Raw genomic sequence first — 22,568 nt, 5'->3', positions numbered from 1 at the left:
TTGAATATGTATTACTTTGGTAAGGCAAAAAAAACAAAAAAAAAAAAACGCATTTTGTCGGGGAAATCATGTGAACATCAATACAACAAAACTTTCCATCACTAGATTAAACAAGCTTTATACATCTGGCAGCTATAGTTTATCTTTATATTTCACATTAAAACATAAAAAAAGTTATCCATTCCCATTCTGGTGAGAAATTAGAAAAATTAGTCATGCTTAGCATTTGACTTGAGTCAAATGCTAAGCATTTTGCTGATTGTCCCATAAGGTTCAACATTTTATTTTAACACTTTTGTTTACTTCAGATAAAAATGGAGAACTTCCAACATCAGCCTAATCCCAAGAAAATATATATTAAACATAAATTATATAAAATATAATTAGTCCAATTAATAAAAAGCTTATAAAAACTACAATTGCCATGCTAATAAAACCAAAGCACAATAGTAAAACTATTCTGTGATTAGTACCTTTTTGCATCACTGAAGGAAAAAAAACCCCAACATGCATAAATGATACTTACATTGGTCATTAAAGCAAATAATTTACTTATTGCAGTTATGACCAAAGCTTTTGTCACTGTCAGTTTGGAGTTACAAGACAAACCTCCAATGGCCTCAAAATGTAATTTTATTACAGCAAATCCATCTGAACCTTGACATTTTCAAATATCATACATAATAACATACAAAAGCACACATAACATGTCTGTTTTTTTATTAAATATGTAAAAAGCAGGTCAAGTTATTCACAAATAAAATGCAAACATGCAAACACATTTTTTGGGGGAATGCATAATGAGTGGGACATGAAAAAAAACAAAAAACATTTACCATTCATTAATTATTGACAGTACATCTTTACATTCCTTTTTCATTTACACAATAGTTTGTAACGTAAGCATTGTGGTGCACTGCCCAGTTCAATATTAGTAAATGCAATATTAAGAATGGATATACAATGTACTAACTGGAATATAGCGAGGCAAACTGCTCAGTGAACAGACTCATTTCTCTAAGACTTGTGGTTTAAAAGAGAAAAACTAAAAAGACAAATCTGAACAAAGTACAAGTTCCAGCTGAGGTTGAATACATAAAATGTTGCTTCATCATAGGACTAATTCACAATTATATTTATTTCCTTATTGTGTTTTATGGTAACTAAACCTCTATCATTAAAACAAGTGGTATGGTGCAAATAAAACATTGTTTAACACACCGATTATCTGAAATATTGTGAAGACAGCTTTTCAAACAGTCAAAAATTGGCATTTACCTACATTTCATTCACAATTCAAATTGACCATTTGTTGCCCTTAAAGAGGACACAATGCAGATTTTTGCACTATTCCTAAGGCTTAATAATAATAATAATAATAAATATGGTGAAGATCTATGGACAGATTGTCCAATACAGAGTTAATGTCAGTGCAACGTATGGAAGGTTAAATAAGAGCTACTATGAGCCCTTCCAGGGCTTTGCTTATTGCATTCTTGTGGTTAATATTGATCTGTAAAAAAAACTAAACAATAAAATAAAGGGGGAAAAGACAAAAGCTTGGAGGTTAACATTTGCACCAACAGGTATGCGTCTACCTGTCTAATCTTCAGCATTTTTTTGTGTATCTACTGTAGGATTTGAATCGACATGTCACCCAGTCCTTGGAAACGTCTGTGATGGTCTGAGCTCGTCTGCTAGTGGAGGTCGTCACCACAAACCTGCCACAGCAGTTCACCTAAAGTCACTAAACATAGAACAGTGAGCAGAGGGATACAAAAAATAAAAACCTGTGATGGTACTTCTATTCAGGAGGTTGCTTCATGTGCTCAGATTTGAAGAGAACAGACAAAATGAAAAAATAAAACATGAGAAAACAAAAAGTTCTTTAACAGTTCTCACATATTAAAAACAGGGGGTGTAACTGCGGTGAGGGATGATGGCAGTCAGTATTCATCCTGTTCCTCTTGCTGATCATCTGGTCCCTCTTCATGGGCATCCTGGTCCACTTCCTTTTCATCACCCTCAGCCAACTCTGCTCGCTCCTTAAAAAAACAAAACATTAAACCCCAGGTTAAACTCAGAATAGTTTACAGGTAAACACATGTGACTACCCACAAGGACTAAATTCTTATCTCTTTTGTCCACACAGTGATTTCAGCTATATCCGTCCCCCAGCAAAGATTATTCCAAGAACAATCTGTGTCAGAGGTCTCTCAGATCAATGTGGGGACATGGACTGACCTGTTCATCTGAGGCGTAAAGCACCTCCATTAGCCGGTCGACAAATGGAGCATTTTCTTCACCCTGTTCCTGGCACAGCAGCTCAACTTCTCGCAGCTTGCTGAAGTAGTAGTCCCGCTCCTTCTCCACTCCTTCCAGTGCCAACTTCAATGTGTTCACCTGAAGAAGAGAACAGAAACCTCTTTGAAGCAACGGACTCAGAAGGCAGTTGGAACTGTGGTCGCAGTCAGAAAGTAAAAGTAAAAATGCTGGACTAACAGCGTGTTTAATTTATTGGTTTGTGGGTTGCAGCTCAGTCTATTCATCACGTTAACCTGATATGAAACAATCCTCATTTGTCTGTTGCAGCTCCAAAAATATCCGGCTGCTGGTTGGCAGTGTGTTTTGGCTAGTGGTCCCACTGCATAAGCAAACACAAGCTGGCTTTATTTTTGTTTTGTACTTGGCATGAGTCTTGTGTGTACTGTACCAGTTCAATGCAGCCAGTCAGGCATGCTGCATCTCAGAGTGGAACAACTACATTATGTCCATACTAAGAAACATGTGTATGTTTAAGTCTATCCAGCAATGCAACTAGCCTTGAAAAGAAAAGTATCTGTCTGCTGTTGGATTTTTAATGCCACTATTTTTTTATATTTTAACTTTATGACTTGTTTTTGTATTATTATTTTTGTATTATATAAAAGGTGGGTTTGACAGGATAACCATTTCTACATAGCCTTTTTCTTTTATACAGAACTAATAATAAGAGCTACAAGAGTTGATTTGAGGGGGGTTTGATCTTTGGATTACATTTTTTTAAATGCTATTTAAAAAGAAAATACAAAAGACAAGACAACTCGTCACACAACGGTTATGTCATATCAAATCAAAAAAGCCGACTTTGTTAAGCCAACGCTGTAGTGACAACAAAAAAAGGAAAATGGACTTGGTGGTTGCTTTTTAAGTATTCATTCATACTTCCAGTAACACCGTAACCACAACCAACAACAACACCGAAATAATTCCAACTCATTATTTATATTCCCGTGAGTTATAAATTCATCATACCCCAAGTGGGGTCAAAACACCAACAGACAACAAAAATGTTATATCTATATTTACACGTAACCAGCAAAATAACATGTTTTGAAACATTATTGAGATAATTACGACAATCAACCCAAATTATAAATACGTTTACCCCACACCCCAACTGGAGCCATTCCCTTTTCATTTCTGGAACAAATAAATAAAGAGAGCACAAACCCCCAAGGAACATTTTTGTCCATATTCACCTTCTAGAGACAGAGAGAGGCAGAGGCGAGTAAATTCCGGTAAAAGTTATATTCTCCACTCTAAAACTTTCAATCAATCAATCTAACAAACGTAAAAGAATGTTCAACAGCACTTCCTGTCCCTCTGTCTGCCCAGAAGACCAAGCCACAATTACCTGACAACTGCTGGCCCTTTACTCAGATCGTTAAATAGGTACATATTTAAAAAAAAAAAAAAAAAGATTATTTTGTCTATATTTTGCAATAAATTAAATCTATTGATGTATGTGCTAATTAACTGTTTAATGGAATTTTAAAATATAATTAACCATGGCGTAAGGGTGGCTCGTCATTACATTTGTATTTGTTTCATCTCCGTTACAACCTCCCAAGATGGAATATAAACAACGAAAATGTTCTCCTGCTCCAGAAGAACATTTCCACCTTAAAGTGCTGTATGAAAGCAGTTTACCTTGCCGTAAAGAATCATTTACACCACTGCATTACAAGCACAGCGATGGAAAAATCCTAATTAAGCCAAACAAACCAGTTATGTAAACACCTAATATTCAATGTACGGTAGTCTTCAAGGCTTTTGGACAATATAAACGGAAAACAAGAGTACACACACTAATGTACCCCAGACCCATTACTGGCATCCACCTCATTAATATTTAATTGCAATACTTTTGGAAAAAAAAGGAAAGACAACCTTTCAAGCTGTCCTGTTTTCGTTTAGAAACTTCTGTATTCATTTTGGTAAAAACCGAAGTTTTGCACTGTTAAAAAGAAAAATATGAAGTGTTTTTAAACTGCCCAGCAGTGAGTCATAACACACATCTCACTTAAAACCTTTAATATATTCTTTTGTGCCATTTGGTTTTTCAGAAGGATCTGACACACATATTGAAGAATTTCACCTGAAATCTGGTTTGCCATCACTTGTTAAGGGTTTATTGTTACCAGTGGTGGACAGTAACAGAGTAAATTTACTTGAGTACTGTACTTAAGTACATATCCAGAGGATTTGTACTTTACTTGAGTATTAGATTTCTTTGGTACTTATTACTCTTACTTGAATACATTTCCAAGACAAATATTTTTACTCGAGTAAATTTTCTAGGAAGGCTGAAAAGTACTCGTTACTTTCAGGTCTGCTCTTTTTTCTTCTTCCCTAAAATCCTATTGGACACAAGCTGTTTTTGTCAAAGGAGGAGACCTATCACAGTGCACGCTCTCAGACAGACATTGGGAGACAGACCAGACAGACATGGGGAGACAGTTTGTTATGCTCTATATTGCTATATTGTACTGGTACATGTCCTTCCTGTAAAGTTAAGTGACTTCAACATTGAGTTATTGAAAGCAGAGATGTAGTTTTTTGTAAAGCAGTGGTCTTTGAGGGGGATCCAGACTTAGTTGGATGGTGCAGATTCATTTGGTTTCAGTTCATGATTGTTAATAAACTCTGCATCATCTGCTGTCCTGTTATGATCCCATTCATTTGATTTGTTTTTGGTGTTTCTGCAGGTTTTATATAACATTGTGGTTCTAAAAGCAGCACATCAGTGCAGCTGGTTTCAAAGAGTTAATTCTCAGAAACAAGAGTTAAAAGATCCTTAAATTAATTTAGAAAGAATATAGTAATTTACTGATGTGCAAAATAAGAAATTTACTCTTACTCTTACTTTTACTTAAAGTAAATTTAAAAGCATTTACTTTTGGATACTTAAGTACCTTTAAAAGCAAGTACTTTTCTACTCTTACTCGAGTAATATTTTGACTGAGCTACTTTTACTTGTAACGGAGTAAATTTTGACCAGTAGTATTTGTACTCTTACTCAAATACTGGGGTCGAGTACTCTGTCCACCTCTGATTGTTACACAGAACTATCCCCTTTGCATCAATCTCATCCCACGCAGGGTGAAGGATTATGGGTATTGAAACAACACAGATGGGGTTGCAAGCAGACTTAAAAAAAAAAAAAAGAAGCCAACACCTGTCTCTCCAAGATGATGTCCCACGTATTTTGATTGAAAACTATTTTGAGCCAGCAGAAGGTCAACAACAGATTTCATCAGAGTACAGAGCACCAAAAATGGCAACAAAAAAAAAAGAAGCAAAGTCCAAAGCAAAGACAATCAGCATTAACTTAAAACACGAGGTCTTACTTCACCACAAGGCTGACCTTTGTTCACTGCGACTTGTCATTTTTTGCAGCATAATAAAGCAAATAAACCAACAACAACCCAACGGAGACTATCCCACACTTTATTTTGTTTCTTTAAGACTGAAACCAAGCAATGTCAACACACATGTATCATTTGTGAAGCACCAACATCGGGCACCTAAAGAACTAATACGTTTCTTTCTTAAATGTCTTGCCATGTCTCATTTCAGCGTTCACTTGATCGTCAAATGGCTTGAGTAGCAGAGGCAGCAAAGCAGCCCCACAGTCGGATCGAACCTCCACAATGCTGCAGGTAAACCCTCATCTCTTTAGGTCTTGTGTAGACTTCTCTCTGCTATATGCATCAAACTTCAGATAGTAGCATCTTATCAGAAACTGTGAATCTTTTTCATGTAATTTCAAACTGTTGAAACAGATTTCAGTTGTTTGGCAACTGCCTTGTCGCCTTTGGATTTAGACATTTGAATTCAAGGGTGATAGCTTTAATCAGGGATGCTTAGCTTTTCTCGTCTTTGCTCTAGTCTTTATCTTTCCCTTGTTTTGTTTAGACACAGTTACCATTTAATTTATAGTTTTAATCTGTTGTAATGCTCTTAACAAGAGCTTCATCTGCAAATGCTCATTTCCTGATTTAACATTACTGACAATAATGTGATCCTTTTAAGATAACACCATCAGTCCTGTCACCTAAGCCAATACCGTATTCATCTGGACCACTTTTTTCAGCATGTAGTGTGGGCCATTAGAGCAATAAATAACAATAAACATGCATTTGTTCTAAGGTTGTACTTTCTATATATTTTACAACCACATTACAGATAATAGCTGTCTTCTGGCAAAAGGCAGAGTACACATTAGACAGGTTGCCACACACACGTTAATAACATAATACGCTCAGTCACTCCTGTGGTCAATTTAAAAAAAAGAAAATCACCAGGGCAGCTCAGTGGGGCAGTGTGTTAAGCAAGCGGCTCATATACTGAGGTTACAGTCCTCCTGCAGATTGCAGGTTTCAATCCCGGCCTGTGCACCTTTGCTGCATGTTATCCCCATTCTCTCTCTCTCTACCCCCTTCCTGTCTGCAACTTCAATAAAGGGCCACTAGAGCCCCCCCCAAAAAAAAAATAAAAAACAAAAAAAATCACCAAGCACTAGTGAGCGTTTTTGCGCTGTGGGAAGAAACCAGAGTAACCAGAAAAAAACCCACACAGACAGGCCAAAGCCAGGATTTGAACCAAAAACCTTATGTGAGACTTTGTTGTCTCACATAAGGTTCAGGATGGGAGAATTTACACCAAAGTGAACATTTGACGCAGTTTGTTGTGTTCCTTAGCTAGACTGCTTTTATGAATTTGCATTATAAGAATTTTGCACTCAACTGGAATGAATTGGATTAAGCCTGAATAACTAGGTAATAGAATACAACTGGACTGAAATGGATTGCATTAATTGCACCGTAGTTAACTGTGTGTGGTGTGTGTTAACAGCCCTGATATGACTGTTGTGAATTTGGGGGTACACAAGTATTGTGAACTGAATTGATTTGATGCCTCCAACCAAATCAGAAATTAAAATTGATTAATAAAATGAATAAAACAAGAGTAGGATGACCATGCCCTCTCAGAGACAATCAGTCCAGTTCAGTGTTGATAACAGACAATCTTGGACAATCTTGGACGGTGCTCGCTTTTCTTAAGCATACCTGCTCAGTAAGATGTACGACTTGTGCTTCCAGTTCTTTCTCTCCCTTGGCGGGAGTTGATCCAGATGCAGGTATCTTTTTGGCAGACGAGGGTCTGGATGTTGGTGTTGAAGACTTGGGTGTAGTAGAGCTTGACCGTGATGCACCTGCAGCCCATGAAAGGTTTCTTATAACACTGACTGTAAGCCTGACAAAAGGTTGATCTTTTAATCACACAGAATTGATGCCGAAATAAAAAGCCATGCAGATTAGACATTGAAACATCAAAAGATGCACTTTAAGTGAGTTTTACCTGCAGTGGGGGAGCTGGCTGCATGGTGAGACTTCTTTGGAAGATTGAAGATTTGCTCACCGGGGTCAGGTGGAGGAATGGCATCCTGACCCTGTCTGGCTGCAACCGGGTCATAATCTTTACCATCATAATTAGCATCAAAGAATTTCTTAAACCACTGGATGAAATCAAGATTGTCTTGAAATCTGCCTTTAACCAGTTTTTCCACAGGAATAATCTGAATAAAAAGGAGGAAAAAAAAATATATTTTTTTTAATATAAACCACAACTAGTGAGCATCAGTTCTGATAATAAGATACATTAAGGAGGCCCACCTTGTCCACGTTCATCCTTTTAAAGGATGCCTGCAACAGTTTGAAATTGTGAATGTACTCATGCTCCAGTTTAGCTTGAAACTTAACCTTCTTGAGACTGATGCAACCAGGAAAGAGCAGATCCATGAACTGACAATAGGCCGCTCCTGAAAAAGTAATAGTGTGAGTCAAACACATGCAGTAAATTCCTGAAACATAAGTAAGCAAGAGCAGCTATTGTCTGATTTTGGTTATGAATTAAGGCAGGGAGCTACACCCATGTCGACATTGATCATCAAGTTTGCTTTGAAGGGGAGAACAAACATTTCTGCAGCTAATTTTAACTGAAGCCTTCTTACATATCGATCAACTTTAAAATGGATGCCAACTCAATTTAAGGCAAATCTCATGGCAGCTTAACAAAGGAGTAATCAAATAATTAGCCTGCTCCTTCAGAAATGAGGGACTGTGCATTGAATGTGTGTTCATGTAGGCAGTGAGATTTGAAATTGGATTACTTGGTCACAGCAGGAGGACACGGCAGCCTATGAGTTTATTTATAGACAAGTGCCAGGGGAAGTTCACGTGCTTCTACAGGTTGCTTTAACGGTCAGCTTACACATTAAATTATTTCACCACCATGCTTTGGAGGGACATGTAATCTCCAAAACCGGCATCCCATCACAACCAGCCACTGTGATATATAAGGATGTACCGGTATAAGGATCCATCTGTTCTCACCTGATGAAAGCTGCTCCACTTTTGTATAGTTTAGGCAGAGAATATCATTGACCCAGGCAGTAATGTCATGCCTGCTCATAGTCTCCTGGGTGATTGAGGTAGAATATACGTTGACCGCCATCCCCCAACTGTAACAGAAACATAGAAACAATGACGAAACAGTCACAGTCACATTTCCAATTGGTTTCACCAAACAGATCTTCCCCTTAAAAGGAATTAAGATTTTAGAATAAAAATAACCATAAACTGAAGAAGTTAAACTGGATCAAACCACAGGTTAACCTACTATACATCAATTCCAGATACAGTCATATTAGGTATTTACTTTGATGAATGTCAGAGGACATGCTATAAGTCTGTATGAGAATTTATATCATTACTCGTTCTTTCATATTTAACATTTCCAATAGAAGTGAATTCATATTAAATCACTCAATAAACCTTGTAGTGCAGTGTTGACATATCTGTCATCAGCAGAAATCCAATGTTAAAGCAGATTTGAATATTTTCACATGCATTTTTGCGAACACTGTACTGTTGATGCGATTCCTGCTAAAAATCTGCATACCTAAAATACATTTTTTGTCAGTACGTGGATCAAACAACAGTGAAGGGATTCACTTTTATCTTTGAGGAAAAAAATATGTATCAAGATAATATCCAATATATCAAGATAATATCTTTGTTGTGGCAGGGCCTGCAGGGTTCTGAAATTGTGTCTTGGCATCTGCTAATGCTCTTTTCTTATTTGGTTGCAAAAACAGTGGCTCTGGGGCCCAGAATACCTCCTCCATTTCTGAGTCTACATACCAAACGCATGCAATGCACTAAAAATACATCAAGAAACTCAAACTTTGATACTCAAGCTAGAGGTTAGGCAGTAGCAAAAATGTGCGCATAGCACTCGATCAAGGATTCCAATTCCCCTAACGCAGAACCTCACAAACTAGGAAGGGGGTTTTATTCCAAATGAGTCTAATGAGTATTTTGGGAGAGCTGATTCTGAGATGGGTGACTAAAGCAAAAAAGAAATAATCTACGATGTCTTAGTAAGATGTTGTGGCACCACACTATCAGAAAAAAGACTCAGTGATTTTTAATCATTGATCCTAGGTGTTTCTGGACCATTGCTGGATGGATGGAATGCCCTTATTCCAAAAGATAGTCATTTTTAATCGCATTTAGAAGATAAATGGTGGACAATGCAGTCTACCAACCATACCAATCTTAAATCTTTCTCAGGTGCCCAATGGCCAGGGCATCATACAGCCGATAAATAACAACTTTGCATCCCCCTCTGTAAAGGGCAAGTGGTCCCAAACCATGACTCCACTGGTTTTCCTTCAATTTGTTGCACATTTGTTTTTGCTTGTTAAGCATAACAATGTCCTTCTAGATCAGGGGTCATCAACCCTGGTCCTCGGGACCCCCTGTCCTGCATATTTTAGATATTTCCTTGCATCATTACACCTGATTCTAATTAACGGTCGTCATCTGCTTGTCATCAAGGTCTGCACAATTCTGTTAATGACACAGTCACTTGTATCATGGTGCAGTGAAGCATTGTAGAGTCTAAAAACAGGCAGGACAGGGGGTCCCGAGGACCAGGGTTGAAGACCCCTATTCTAGATTAACTGCAAGTATGTGCGTGTCTCATTTTTAATTGCAAAGTAGAAAATGCTCAATCATAATTTCTTCAAACATCATATAATTCTGTACATTCATATGTAAAATAATGATCAGAATTCTCCATGGTGCACATGAATAAAGCATGCCGTTTTTCAACTTTAGTTTGCAGGCAAATCAAGTCAGACAGCAGCAGGACAGCTGCACCAACACATCCCTCTGCAAACAATATGACATTAAACTATGCTTAATTATCATTATCATCCAGTAGCCACCAACAGGGTATGAGGCATAATAATAATAATAATAATAATAATAATAATAATAATAATAAATTGTCATAGAGCATATCAGAATCAGAAAGGGGGTTTATTGCCAAGTTTGTCAACACACACAAGGAATTTGTTGTGGTGATTGGTGCAATACAGTGAGAATAAAAATAAAAATATAAAAGCAAACAAATATATATGGAGATAAACTGAGAGATAGAATAAAGTAAAATGTATAACAGGGATAAACAGAAATGTACAATATGAGGATTAAAAAGTGCCGGATATGAATCTTTACAAAAAGTGACGTAGGATGACAGATGACAGATAAAATGTATAAACAGAAATGAACAGTATAGGCAGAAATGTACAATATGGGGCTTTTAAAGTGTAAACTGATATGTAACGCAATCAGACATCGAACTATGTCTTAACAGGAAAATCACGCAAAATTTGGCAATTAGATTTTTTAATACTCCCCTTATCATTTCTTCATATGTGAAAAACTCCAATGCAGAACTATGTTGGCGAAAATGTGGAAAGATTGGAGACACCACACATATTTTCTGGGACTGTCCAGTATTACAAGGATTCTGGGATAATATTAAAAAGGAAATCGATACTATTCTGGCGATAGATGTTACACTAGAACCAATGTTGTTCTTGTTGGGAGTCATACCCAAAGACGTGTATAATGTAGACAAACAATATATATTGAGGATTCTTTTATTGGTGGCGAAATAAATTATTACAGTGAACTGGAGAGAAGTAAAACCACCAACTATAGCTCAATGGACCCAGAGACTGAAAGATGTATACACGATGGAGCGAATGACAGCTAGTCTACAGCTCACAATGGACACTTTCCTGCGGAGATGGACTTGCATTTCAAGATACCTGAGGGTTTGATGGACGGGATGATGTGAGGGAGAACTTTTGGGAGTTCCTCTTTATAAAATCCTGCTCAGCCACTATTCATAGATATTTGCTCTTCTACTTATCGTTGTTACCGTTAGTATTTTTAATATTACAATTATGTGGTTCTTTAATTTACCTTGCTTTTGGCAGATTCATTTCTGCTCTGCTCTGTAGTCACTTATTCTGTTTGATGTGAAGTCATATGTCAGGATATGTTCTGTAAAATGTTTAAAATGTTTAAATAAAAAGTAAAAAAAAATAAAAATTTGGCTGGCAGGACTGACAGCAGCCAAAAAGATCATAGTCCAACGTTGGAAGCCTCCTTATGACATCTCCATAACTCATTGGCTTCGGATGAAGGATGAACAATGCTCAACAAGTCACAATTTCATTATGGACAAAACTGAATTATACTCTGACTGGATGAGGACACAGTTAGTGTGTACTTGTGATTGGACTGGTGGTGGGTGGGTGGGTGGGGGGCTGTATCTAAGAAAATTCAATAAAAATTGGAGAAAAAAATAATAATAAGTGAGTATTCCGATTTTGGGGTGTAAAGGCAATGCAGGAGCAGATCCCGACCGTCTGGGAGGGAAGGAAGGAAACTGGGCCAGCCCATCTCATGTCAACAAAGCGGATGTATCTGCTGCTGTTAGCATGCTTTGTTAGCCCGGCAGCTCCAGGGATGGGCTCATTCCCCTGATTCAAACGGGAGGAATCAGACCAGAGCATTAAAACGTCACCAAACACGCTTTAATCGCGGCGGAGTGGACGGCTCTCCGGCCGCAGAGCGTCATGTCACGACGGGAATGTTCTGCTGCAGCAGCGGCTGCACTGTTGTGCATTTCTGTCAGATGACAATCCACTCCCCCTCCCCGGACAAATGCACAAACCAATCAATAAAATTAAATTAAAATTAAAAAAAAAAGGCCGTGCAACAAAAAGACAGTTAAGATTACACAGCTTTGAGAGGCGGTTTGGGTTTGTAGGCAGCGGAATGAGGTCATGTGAAGCCAAGTTGAGAGCGATTTACGCCACAGTAGGGGCTCAGTGAGCTAGCATGACATGACATGGAGAGCTGCAAAAAACACACACCGCCGAGGATGAGGAGGAGCTCGGAAAACAGGTATCCGTTTGCAGCAGTGAGTATCTTTGTGATTTTTATTTATTTTTTCCCCCGTAGCACATTAAATAACGGCGTTGCACTGGTTTACCTGTAGGCGCGCTCTCCTCGCACTGTGTTTTTCCTGTAAGGAATGATGTTGGATCCGTTGTCCTGGACGATGTCGTTATTATTCTCTCCATTTGGGGAAAGGGCTTGGGTGGGACCGGGCATTTGGGTCTTTAAAATATCGAACAGATACTCTGTTCTCCCCCTCTGTCCGAAAAAAAAGACAGCAGGAACGATGCAAAATGCTGAAAAAACAGTGCTGCACCTCCTCCAGGGATCCTCGCTCCAGTCTGCTTATTCCTCACAAATCTCTGCCCTGATGACGTCGCTGCACCCGGCTGCACCACGTGACTCACGGGGCTGGCTGCCTGTTCCTCATGGTGGACCATGTAATGTCAGTGCACCAGTTTTAAATCATCTCTTCAATTCTAGATAAGCATCAGCACGGTCAGATCAGTGCTTATGGTTTATTGACCATACCTGTCAAGTTTTGGATTTTAAAAAAATAAGGGGAATTTTCCACTGCCGGCCGTCCCACCAGCCCAACTGAGGTCCAGTATATCTTACATTTTAAGACAAGACATCTAAAATAAGTACCTGTCAGCCACTTAAAAACTACAATTATGTGCTCAGAATCTGATAGTTCTACATTTGTTGACACTGAACTGCTGTGGACATTCCTATATATGTAATTCCTATAATAGAGCCTAAATGAAAACACAAAAGGGAATTAAAGCACACTTATTTATTTTAAATATTTTCAGTTAATATACACATTGATTCAGCATAATGTGTATATAAAATGGTTTATATAATAATGATTATACTGTTTATGATAAGATGTGTATGTGTATATATATGTATATTATTTATAATTGCTCTGGTATATCATTTATAAAGCTCAGGTATAATATTTATAATGCTCAAGTATATCTATATTTATAATGCTGAGGCATAATATTGCAATGAAGTGCTGTACTATTTTCATAAGGTAATAACAGGTATAATTCTTTTTTGATAAAGTAGTAAAGCTTGCTGTTATATTTTTTTCTTATTTTTATTTTCAAGCAAAATTGAAATAGAAACAAGGGGTAGGACCTCAAGTTTTTTTTTTACTTCCTCCTACTCCTTTTCAGGCATGAAGGTTTATTTCCCTTTGATTTTGTTTAATGACTGTTTATTTATATTCTTTTTTTGTGTAATTGTTTTTTTTTATGTATGCTCGAAATAAAAAGATTCCAAGTGAAACATTTAGATTTTCTTTTAATTTGTCATTTTAACTCATGTGGCACTCTGCCCCACCCTGCTCCTCTTTAGGGAAGTAAATTTGGATTCCCATTTTTACAGATATTTAAACAAAGTCTTTGCTTTTTGGGCAGAAATGTCTTCTCTTGTTACATCCATCCATCTCTGATTATGTTGTTCCGAGTTTGCACCTGTTGTCACCTCTAACCTCGCGAGAGCTACCACCGAGGCTACAGCAGGTGACAGTTCTCGCGAGGCTAGTGACAATTCACTTTGCAGTTTAAAAATGATTATATTATAAAACGGGAAATTTACGGGAAAATACTGATACGGGAGGACGGCAGTAAAGAGGGGTAAAAAAAACGGTATTTTCCCGGCCAAAACGGGAGACTTGACAGGTATGTTATTGACAGAAAGATAATTAAATGCAGAGAGACCCAATCATAAAAAATATATATAAAATGACATTAGAAGGAAAACGCAGCCCACCCAGTTTTAACTACAAACTCTTAGGAGATAATCACAGCTTTTTGCTGCTAAAAATGGATCTGTCCAATAAAAACACATGGCAGTGGCGCTAATGACAAGCATGACCACACAGGATGTAATGGAACTGTTTTGATTACTAACCACACTGTGAATCAAGCAAAAATACCCTAATTTTCATGAAGGAACCTCCCCAAGAGATTAACAAGGTTCTTTCTAATCTAATATAATCCAAATAAGATCATTCAAATATGTTCATTATAAAATGAGGATAACATCACTGACAGAGGTTTTTCAACTGCAATCAATAATTATTAGACAAAAATAACCCTATCAGATGACAGCTGTCAGACAAATTGACAAACTTTACTACTGATTGAGGACTTAATGGAAACTCGTGACCATTTCATTGCCTTTCATACATTTAACAAACAACCAATTAACAAAAAGTAACCAATAGTTTATCTTATAATTATAACAGAGTATTGCAATCAAGGGGATGGATTCCAATGGGAAATACCTGGACGACAACAACCTTTTTCCCCCTCCCCCTAATACATTTTGTCTCATCTTACAAATCTATAAAATAAATTAATCAGGATTTAATTCTAAAACAAGCATGGAAAAAACATTTAAAAAGGTATTAACATCTCAGCTGGAGGAAATGTTGAGGATTTACAGCTCTTTTATGCAGAACCTAATTTTCCTGGTTCCTTTAAGGCCAAAATGTCCCTCGTCATATTAACTTTACCAAAGATTCAAACGTACACTTTCCATAGTGTCAAGTCATTTGCATAGTTGACTTCTTGAAATCTGGAAGCTGTCTGCACATTTCCTCTTCTGATGCGTTCTGATGCAGAACTTCTTTGTTGCTTTCCCAGAATGATATACAGTAAGTTACTCTGTCCTGTGAAGGATAGTCCAATAATCTTCGTTTAATCAATCTAAAGCTGAGCAGACAATATGTCCCAATGCAGTTCAGAGCATCTACAACTGCTTCTGCCACGTCATCAGACACTAGAGACTAAGTGCTGTTGAAAGTCATGGCTCCCTATGCCATCACACTGTCTCCAGATGTTTTACAGATGTACGATTGACATCATGAGGCCTTGTGAGTCTTTGTAATACGTTCTTTCTTGCCACCATTCTGGTTGACTTTGGTTTGATCCATCTAAAGAATAATGCTCAAGAACAAGTATGGATTTATATACATTTTTGGCAAAGTCTTATTTGTTTTTTTCATGGATTTTGATTTTTCACACCATGGCTGACCGGTCTCATTTATTTGAGAGCTTGTATACCATATTTACTTCAAGGTTTAAGCCAAATCTTCTTCCTTGGGATAAACCCCACTTAATACTACTACTACTACTAATAATAATAATAATAATAATAAAAACACAAATGAAGTGGCCAAAATTTGTACATAATACTTGAATAAACTGTTCTATTATATTATATTATAATCAAGAGGGTCACACAGAGCTGTGATTAATGATCCAAACTGGAAATTGCTCAAATGAACACAGCAAGTCTATATTGGAAGGCCCCATTCACCATGAAACTTCAATTTGTATTTTTTAAATATACAGCCAAATATTCTACCACTTTAAATTTATATTGTGAGACATGTGAATAACATGGAGTACAAAAAATGACAAATATTACCTTTCATACACTGAATTTTATATTAAAAAGAAAAAAAAAACTAAAAACTCCTATTTAGCCAACTCCAATGTTATTTTATTTTTTTTATTTTTTTGAGGGGGGTAATGGAACTCATCACATGGTGCATGAATCTTCAAGCGGTACATACACAATGCAAATACAATGCATTCAAAATTTGAAGAACTTAATCTTGCGGTTGCTATGCTGCCTTCTGTGTTGTCACATCTGATTTACCTAACATTGCTTTTGTTTTGTGTTGCTTTAGTCAGTGCTGAGCAACAACTACTGTAAATGGGACAGAGGAAGTCTTTTAAAATAACTAAAGATGTATATCATCATTCTAAAAGGAAGCGTGAAGCTCATTTTTTAGGTCCATATCAATTTTACCTAAATTAAAATCAGAATTTGTCAAGGCAGGACACTGCCAATGTGGCCAAATAACCCGCCACTATACTTCTGCACATCCAACCTTATATGGTTAGTAATCAAAAAAAGCAAGGGATCTGTATGTGGACCAGTATATCACACAGCAGGCATGATGGGAAACTGGTTTAAAACAGTACAGCTCTACAGCAGCCATGGACCACATTGCCCAAAGTACAACAACACTTTCATGTTTTTATGCAGGAATTTTATGTAAGAAGCATATTGAATTGTTCAATAGCCAATGCTCATGTGACTTAAATATAAAATGGCACAGCAGTTCTACCATTCTGTCATATCTGTTTATCTTTATCTGTCTGTTACTGCCTTGATTTTTTTCAATTGGCAATTTTCTTTGCCGTCATCAAGTATAATTTCATGCACAATAGTATTAACCTGATAAATAAGAGCCTGCCATGCAAACAATGTTTTTTTCCAATTACACTAAACTGTATGAGGTCATATTTAGAATTAGGAACTGAAGCAACCTACTTTGAGTATTGATATCTTAGCCATGTAATGAAGATAATATGTGTACACCATAATCACACTATTACATCCTACTGGAGTGTCCAGGCCGCTGTTGACTCAAATTGTTCCTTTACAACTCGTCCCCTCCTCTGCAGTGAGTATGTGGATAACAATAAGACACACTTTAGTGAGGCTCCATGTTTTGAGGGATATGGATGTGACAGTTTGGACGGGCACAAAATTTGCAAAAGTGTAAGGCAACTTCCTTTACATGCGTTTTTCAGAAACCACGGGCCCTGCATCTTTTAGATGTTTTTTTTTATTCCATTCAAATAAATGGATCATTATCAATGACTGATTAATTTTAGCCGACTGATTAAATGTGTTGGTGAAGGGAAACATTTAAAATATGCAGGGCAGTGGGTCCTGATCAGCTGGACACTGACACTGCTGAAGGGGGGACAGGGGGTATATCATGTCCACGTGACACATACTATGCTCTGTAATGAAATCAAATGCACAACTTAACACCATAAACATAATATTGTTTCATTTCGAATAAAGACAATAGATGAATTACTGATGAACATGAAAACGACTCCATTGTTTTTCAATTATTCGTGAAAAAGTAGCTGCATTTTATATGCTGTCAGTCAACATTTTAGCCTGTAAGTTTTACACCTGTCAGCATCTTCCCACGCCACATCAAGGTGGTCCAAATGGGAAAATAGCGGCACATCATTCCACCATCTAAAATACTGATTTTTTTTTTTCCAAATAGGGATTATTAAAAGAAATTCAACACATGAATAATTACTTTAAAACACTCAATTGTCATTTACTTTTTTGTCCAAACAGCAAATGATACTTGAACCTGTCACTGCCGTTTTAATTTTGTTTAAATAGGTTTAATACTCCAGCAACTCTTGTTCAGTTGTCCATGCACATCCTTAAAACTCTAGTGCCCCCATCAGGCCATAGTTGAGATCTCATTTTCACCTAGAGCTTCAAAGCTGTCTCAGCACACCTTTTAAATCTCATCTGTTAAAGATCAATGAAAATATGATCGACAAGTGAATGTGACCAGATGTTATTATTAGATTAAGAATTTGGGGTTTGAAGTCAAGATTTTTAACTGAGGCTTAAATGTTATTCCTCACGTTAACCATTTTTCCAGTCACATGTCAGCAGAGGATGCATCACAGTGTGAACCTCCGGCTCAGAGTTGAAGATGCACTCACACTGCTATGTGCACTCTTCGTAGTGCTTTTTTTGGTAGTCAAGGAAAAATCTAAATAAAATCAAGGCAGCACACAAAGTGAGTAATATTCATCATTAGATTACAGCGGTGAGCCTGACGGATAATTCTCAAAGGGGAAAATATTCAGGGCATTCCCCTCTCTCTGCTGGGTCAAAATTCATCTTTACACAAATTCCTGCAGAGCCAACACAAATCATAAACAAGAACTAATCTAATCAAGCTGCTACAAATGCCTCCACTGAGGACAAGAAACATGCTACATATTCAATATAGTAATGCTAAAGGCCCTTTCAGACTGGTAAGTGACAGCTCCAGACAAAACAGGAGCACAGAAGCCTGCTTTGTATTTGGCAACACAAAACAAAAGTAGATTGTGGTAAATGCTCACAATCAGAAGGAACAGGAAAGTCTTTGCTTTCTGATGGGGTAACAACTGCATCCCTTTATAATATATCAGCATGAAGGCAAAGTTATGCAGGTTGTCACTGGAATGAGCTTAACACTTTCCTATCTGAAGGGCCTGAAGTGTCGCCACATAGGTGCAGCATGCATGGCCTTTAAAAAAAAAAAAAATGGTCAAACCTATGGATGACAAACGATGACACAGTGACACAGTGACAAGCGTCATTTTAGCCCATTACTGCTTACTTCAACTGTAGAGTGATTCTCCTCCTTGTTGCTTTAGGCAAAAAAAGGAAAGATTTAGATAAGACTACATAATCATTTGCAGGTGCACTGCAACCACAATATAAAAAGCTTGTCTTTCTTCTTAATAATAATAATAATAATAAGAGGAAGGTTAATAAAAGCTTAATGAACATTGTTATACTGTCTAGCTTTCACACTGAAAAGCACTGTATTAAAATTAATTTTATTATTGATAGTAACTCAGGTAAGGGAAGAAATACAATCAGGAAAGTCCTCATGGCAACAAATCAATCATTGAAGGCCTATTTGATGCAAAAATCCTCTGTGATAACAGTAGACTATCAACAATATGCACAAACATGTCGAATTATGCTTTGCTATTTTTACAGCTGTGCAAATGTCTTATTCAGATGTGGGCTTATTCTAAGGTACACCAAGACAAAAAATAAAATAAATAAGGGGGTCAAATCAAGCATGTTAGGACAAAATGACCTTGTGTAAATCCTGGAAATAAATTAAATAAGAATAAGATTATCATTACAATCAGCTGCATGAAAAAGACTCACATTAATCTTCACTTTAATGTATTTTTACCTGTATTCCATCATGTCAGTAAATTATCTAAGCTACAACAAGCAAAATAGCCTGAAGGTACTAGTTTTTGCTTTGCTGGTAATGTCACACATCATCAATTTAGATGGGATGCTGATGCTTTACTGCAACCATTAGGTCTGTAGATGAGTCCACGATGAATCCCTGCATGTATGTAGGTTGATAGATTGGGAGAGAGAGGCAGCAGCTCGACCTTGCATACTGAAATCACAATCATCGTCTCCGTTTCCCAGAGTTGCAGATTGCACAGGTTGTATCGTGCAGGTGCAGTTTACATACAAGGTGTACAATCTTTTCAAAGTGATCAAAGAGGAAAAGCCCACAGTGAGAATTTATGTGGAGTGAGCAGGGGCGTCAATTGGGTATGGCAAGGTATGGCAGCCGCCACACCTTGGCTTCAAGGGAAAATATAAATGTTTGTTTTTTAAATACATTTATGGAATTACTCTGTCAATTTGTATTGATTATTTTATTACTTAATACATATAGAATAACTACAAATGCAAATCAGAACATGATCGATTTCACTAGTTATTATACACTGCAAAAACTCAAAATCTTAACAAGAATATTTGTCTTATTTCTAGTTAAAATGTCTAATTTTTAGTAAAAAAAAATCTCATTACATTTAAGACAAGACTCAAAAACAACCATTTTCACCTGTTTCAAGTAGATTTTCACTTAAAATAAGTGGAAAAATCTGCCAGTGGAACAAGATTTTTTTGCTTGTAATGATAAGATAAATCTTGTCCTTATTTCTTGTCCTTATTAGTGAAAATGTACTTGAAACAGGTGAAAATGGTCAAATAAGTTATTTTTCTGGTGATGACTCTTAAGTGTAATGAGATTTTTTGACTAAAAATGAGACATTTTAACTAGAAATAAGACAAATATTCCTGGTAAGATTTTGAGTTTTTGCAGTGAGCGAGACTGCATTTGAAAAAGTTTCAATTTTCTTGACCACACAGATTAGCTCCATAGCAGATTCTGTGATGAGTATTTGCTGGACGTGTTGATTGATACTCTAGTTAAGTTCTGTGACTCGTAACCTTGCCATACCTTAGCTTAGACTGAATTGACACCACTGGGAGTGAGTAAAGCTTTCGCTTTAACTTAAAGCGAAAGCTTTACTTAAAGTTTAAGCCTTTAGGTACATGTGTGCAAAGAAAAGTGTCAATGTAACATCTGAGAGATCAATTAGGATAACAAAGACAAGAGCAGTTTCCCCCCGTGTGCTGGTGCTGGTCCCCGCTGGGCGTGTCTGCGGGATCTGACAAACATTTTCATTGCTGGTGATGAAACAGCACAGTCCTGCCCATTGACCTTTTTTTTCTTCTTGTTTAGTTTTTTTCTTTTTTAAATTAGCCGTATAAAAGGGCAGCTGACTAAAGGCGGTGCCGTGAATGAACTCGACGTGGTGTTAGAAACCCCAATCACGACAGAAAGATAGAAGACTCGAGAGTGAAGTCTCCCACCACGACATGGACCACTTGCAAATGACATTGTACCTTTTTATTTGGCTATCAGCCGTGGAACAGAGAGCTAATTTTACCCCACCGCCCTGTCATAATAGTGACAGCCGACATATGGCCTGAAGCCTGATTTATGGTTCTGCGTTAAATCGACGCAGAACATACGCCGTACAGTACGCGGCGACGCGCACCGTACGGGGCTCGCCGCCGCGTAACCTTCGGCGTAGGCTCTGCGTTGGTGTAACGCGGAACCATGAATCAGCCTTGACTGACATAAACCTACAACGAAGCGTCACCACGCTGTGGTTTCTGCATTCGTGGTTCGTGTTTCAACACCCGCAGCAGATTCAAATTCTCCAGTAAAGCAAATGCGACTTACCAATTGACTCCGTTCCGTAGCTTACAAAGTATGAGGTTCCATTTGTACCATAAATATTCACAGAAAGGACTGGCTCAAATCGTGGCAGCAGGAGCTACCCGTGGCACTTCCGGTGGGCGTCAACCAGAGAGATGCGGTGTGGTACCGCGTTACCGACGCAGAGCCTACGGCGTAGGTTACGCGGCGACGCGCAACGTACGCTGCCAACGCTCTGCGTTGGTGTAACGCGGAACCATAAATCAGCCTTAATAGTTTATTTGTACAGCACAATTCAACACAAGGTAATTCAAAGTGCTTACATCAACATTAAAAGCGACAAGACACAATTAAACAGTAAATAACAAATAAAATGAATAATAATAAAAGCACACGTTGTTAAAAAGTAAGGGCAGTAAAGTACAGTAAGTAAGTATTTAATTTAAGAGGACGCTTCAGTATTTATTTTGAAAAATATCAAATTATACAAATTAAATACTTATCTGCTGTACTACTTTTTAACAACTTTTGCTTTTTTATTATTTTACCTCTTTTCTTATAATTATATTTGTTATTTACTTTATATTAATAGTATAGAGTATTAATAGAGTATTAATAGAGTACGCTTCAGTAAACAGTATTGTTTTTAGGCCTGATTTAAAGGAGCTGACAGTTGGAGCAGACCTCAGGTCTACAGGAAGTTTGTTCCACCGGTGAGGAGCAGAATAACTGAACGCTGCCTCACCTTGCTTGGTTCTGGTTCTTGGGAACCACAACAAACCAGATCCAGATGAACCTCAGGGGTCTGGGAGCTTCATAGGAACTAACAGATCAAGCATGTATTTTGGTCCAAGACCATTCAGTGCTTTGTAGACCAGCAGTAAGATTTTAAACTCTATCCTTTGACTCACTGGAAGCCAGTGTAGCGATTTCATGACCGGTGTAATATGGTCCAGTTTCCTGGGCTTAATACTTGTTCCTGTGACCGGGCACTTCTGGACCGGGATCTTAAATCTTAGCCACTATCCCAAGTTGGTGATCACGGCTCCAAGTGCCCTAACTACCATTGACACCAATCTTGCCTTCATCTTCTAGGTCTTTTCCATCTCTTCCTTCAGCTCTTGGTATTTTTCAAGCTTCTCATGTTCCATCCATCCATCCATCCATCGTCCGCCGCTTTATCCGTTACCGGGTCGCGGGGGCAGCAGCCTCAGCAAAGATGC

General features: G+C 37.6%; 1 protein-coding gene across 3 annotated transcripts; it reads right to left on the bottom strand.

Annotated features, from left to right (window-relative positions):
* Window positions 1-703: 703 nt before the first annotated feature.
* Window positions 704-21,488, bottom strand: mapre2 (microtubule-associated protein, RP/EB family, member 2). 3 transcript variants are annotated; one of them, XM_061732466.1, is made up of 9 exons: window positions 21,370-21,473; window positions 18,907-18,937; window positions 12,748-12,911; window positions 8,721-8,848; window positions 8,001-8,146; window positions 7,687-7,903; window positions 7,395-7,540; window positions 2,245-2,403; window positions 704-2,045 (listed from the first exon to the last, which is right to left on the bottom strand). In XM_061732466.1, the coding sequence occupies exons 3-9, from the start codon at window positions 12,867-12,869 to the stop codon at window positions 1,947-1,949; spliced, it is 1,017 nt and encodes a 338-aa protein (XP_061588450.1). In that variant the 5' UTR covers window positions 12,870-12,911; window positions 18,907-18,937; window positions 21,370-21,473; the 3' UTR covers window positions 704-1,946. The 3 variants fall into 3 exon arrangements, with proteins under 3 accessions (XP_061588450.1, XP_061588452.1, XP_061588451.1); XM_061732468.1 differs by lacking the exon at window positions 12,748-12,911 and having other exon boundaries at window positions 21,370-21,474; XM_061732467.1 differs by lacking the exons at window positions 12,748-12,911; window positions 18,907-18,937 and having other exon boundaries at window positions 21,370-21,488.
* Window positions 21,489-22,568: the final 1,080 nt, after the last annotated feature.

This window comes from Cololabis saira, chromosome 10, assembly GCF_033807715.1.
Source record: "Cololabis saira isolate AMF1-May2022 chromosome 10, fColSai1.1, whole genome shotgun sequence".
In the NCBI taxonomy this organism is placed as follows: Eukaryota; Metazoa; Chordata; class Actinopteri; order Beloniformes; family Belonidae; genus Cololabis; species Cololabis saira.
Note: the sequence above shows the minus strand (reverse complement) of the source record. Positions and strands in the feature narration are given on the sequence as shown.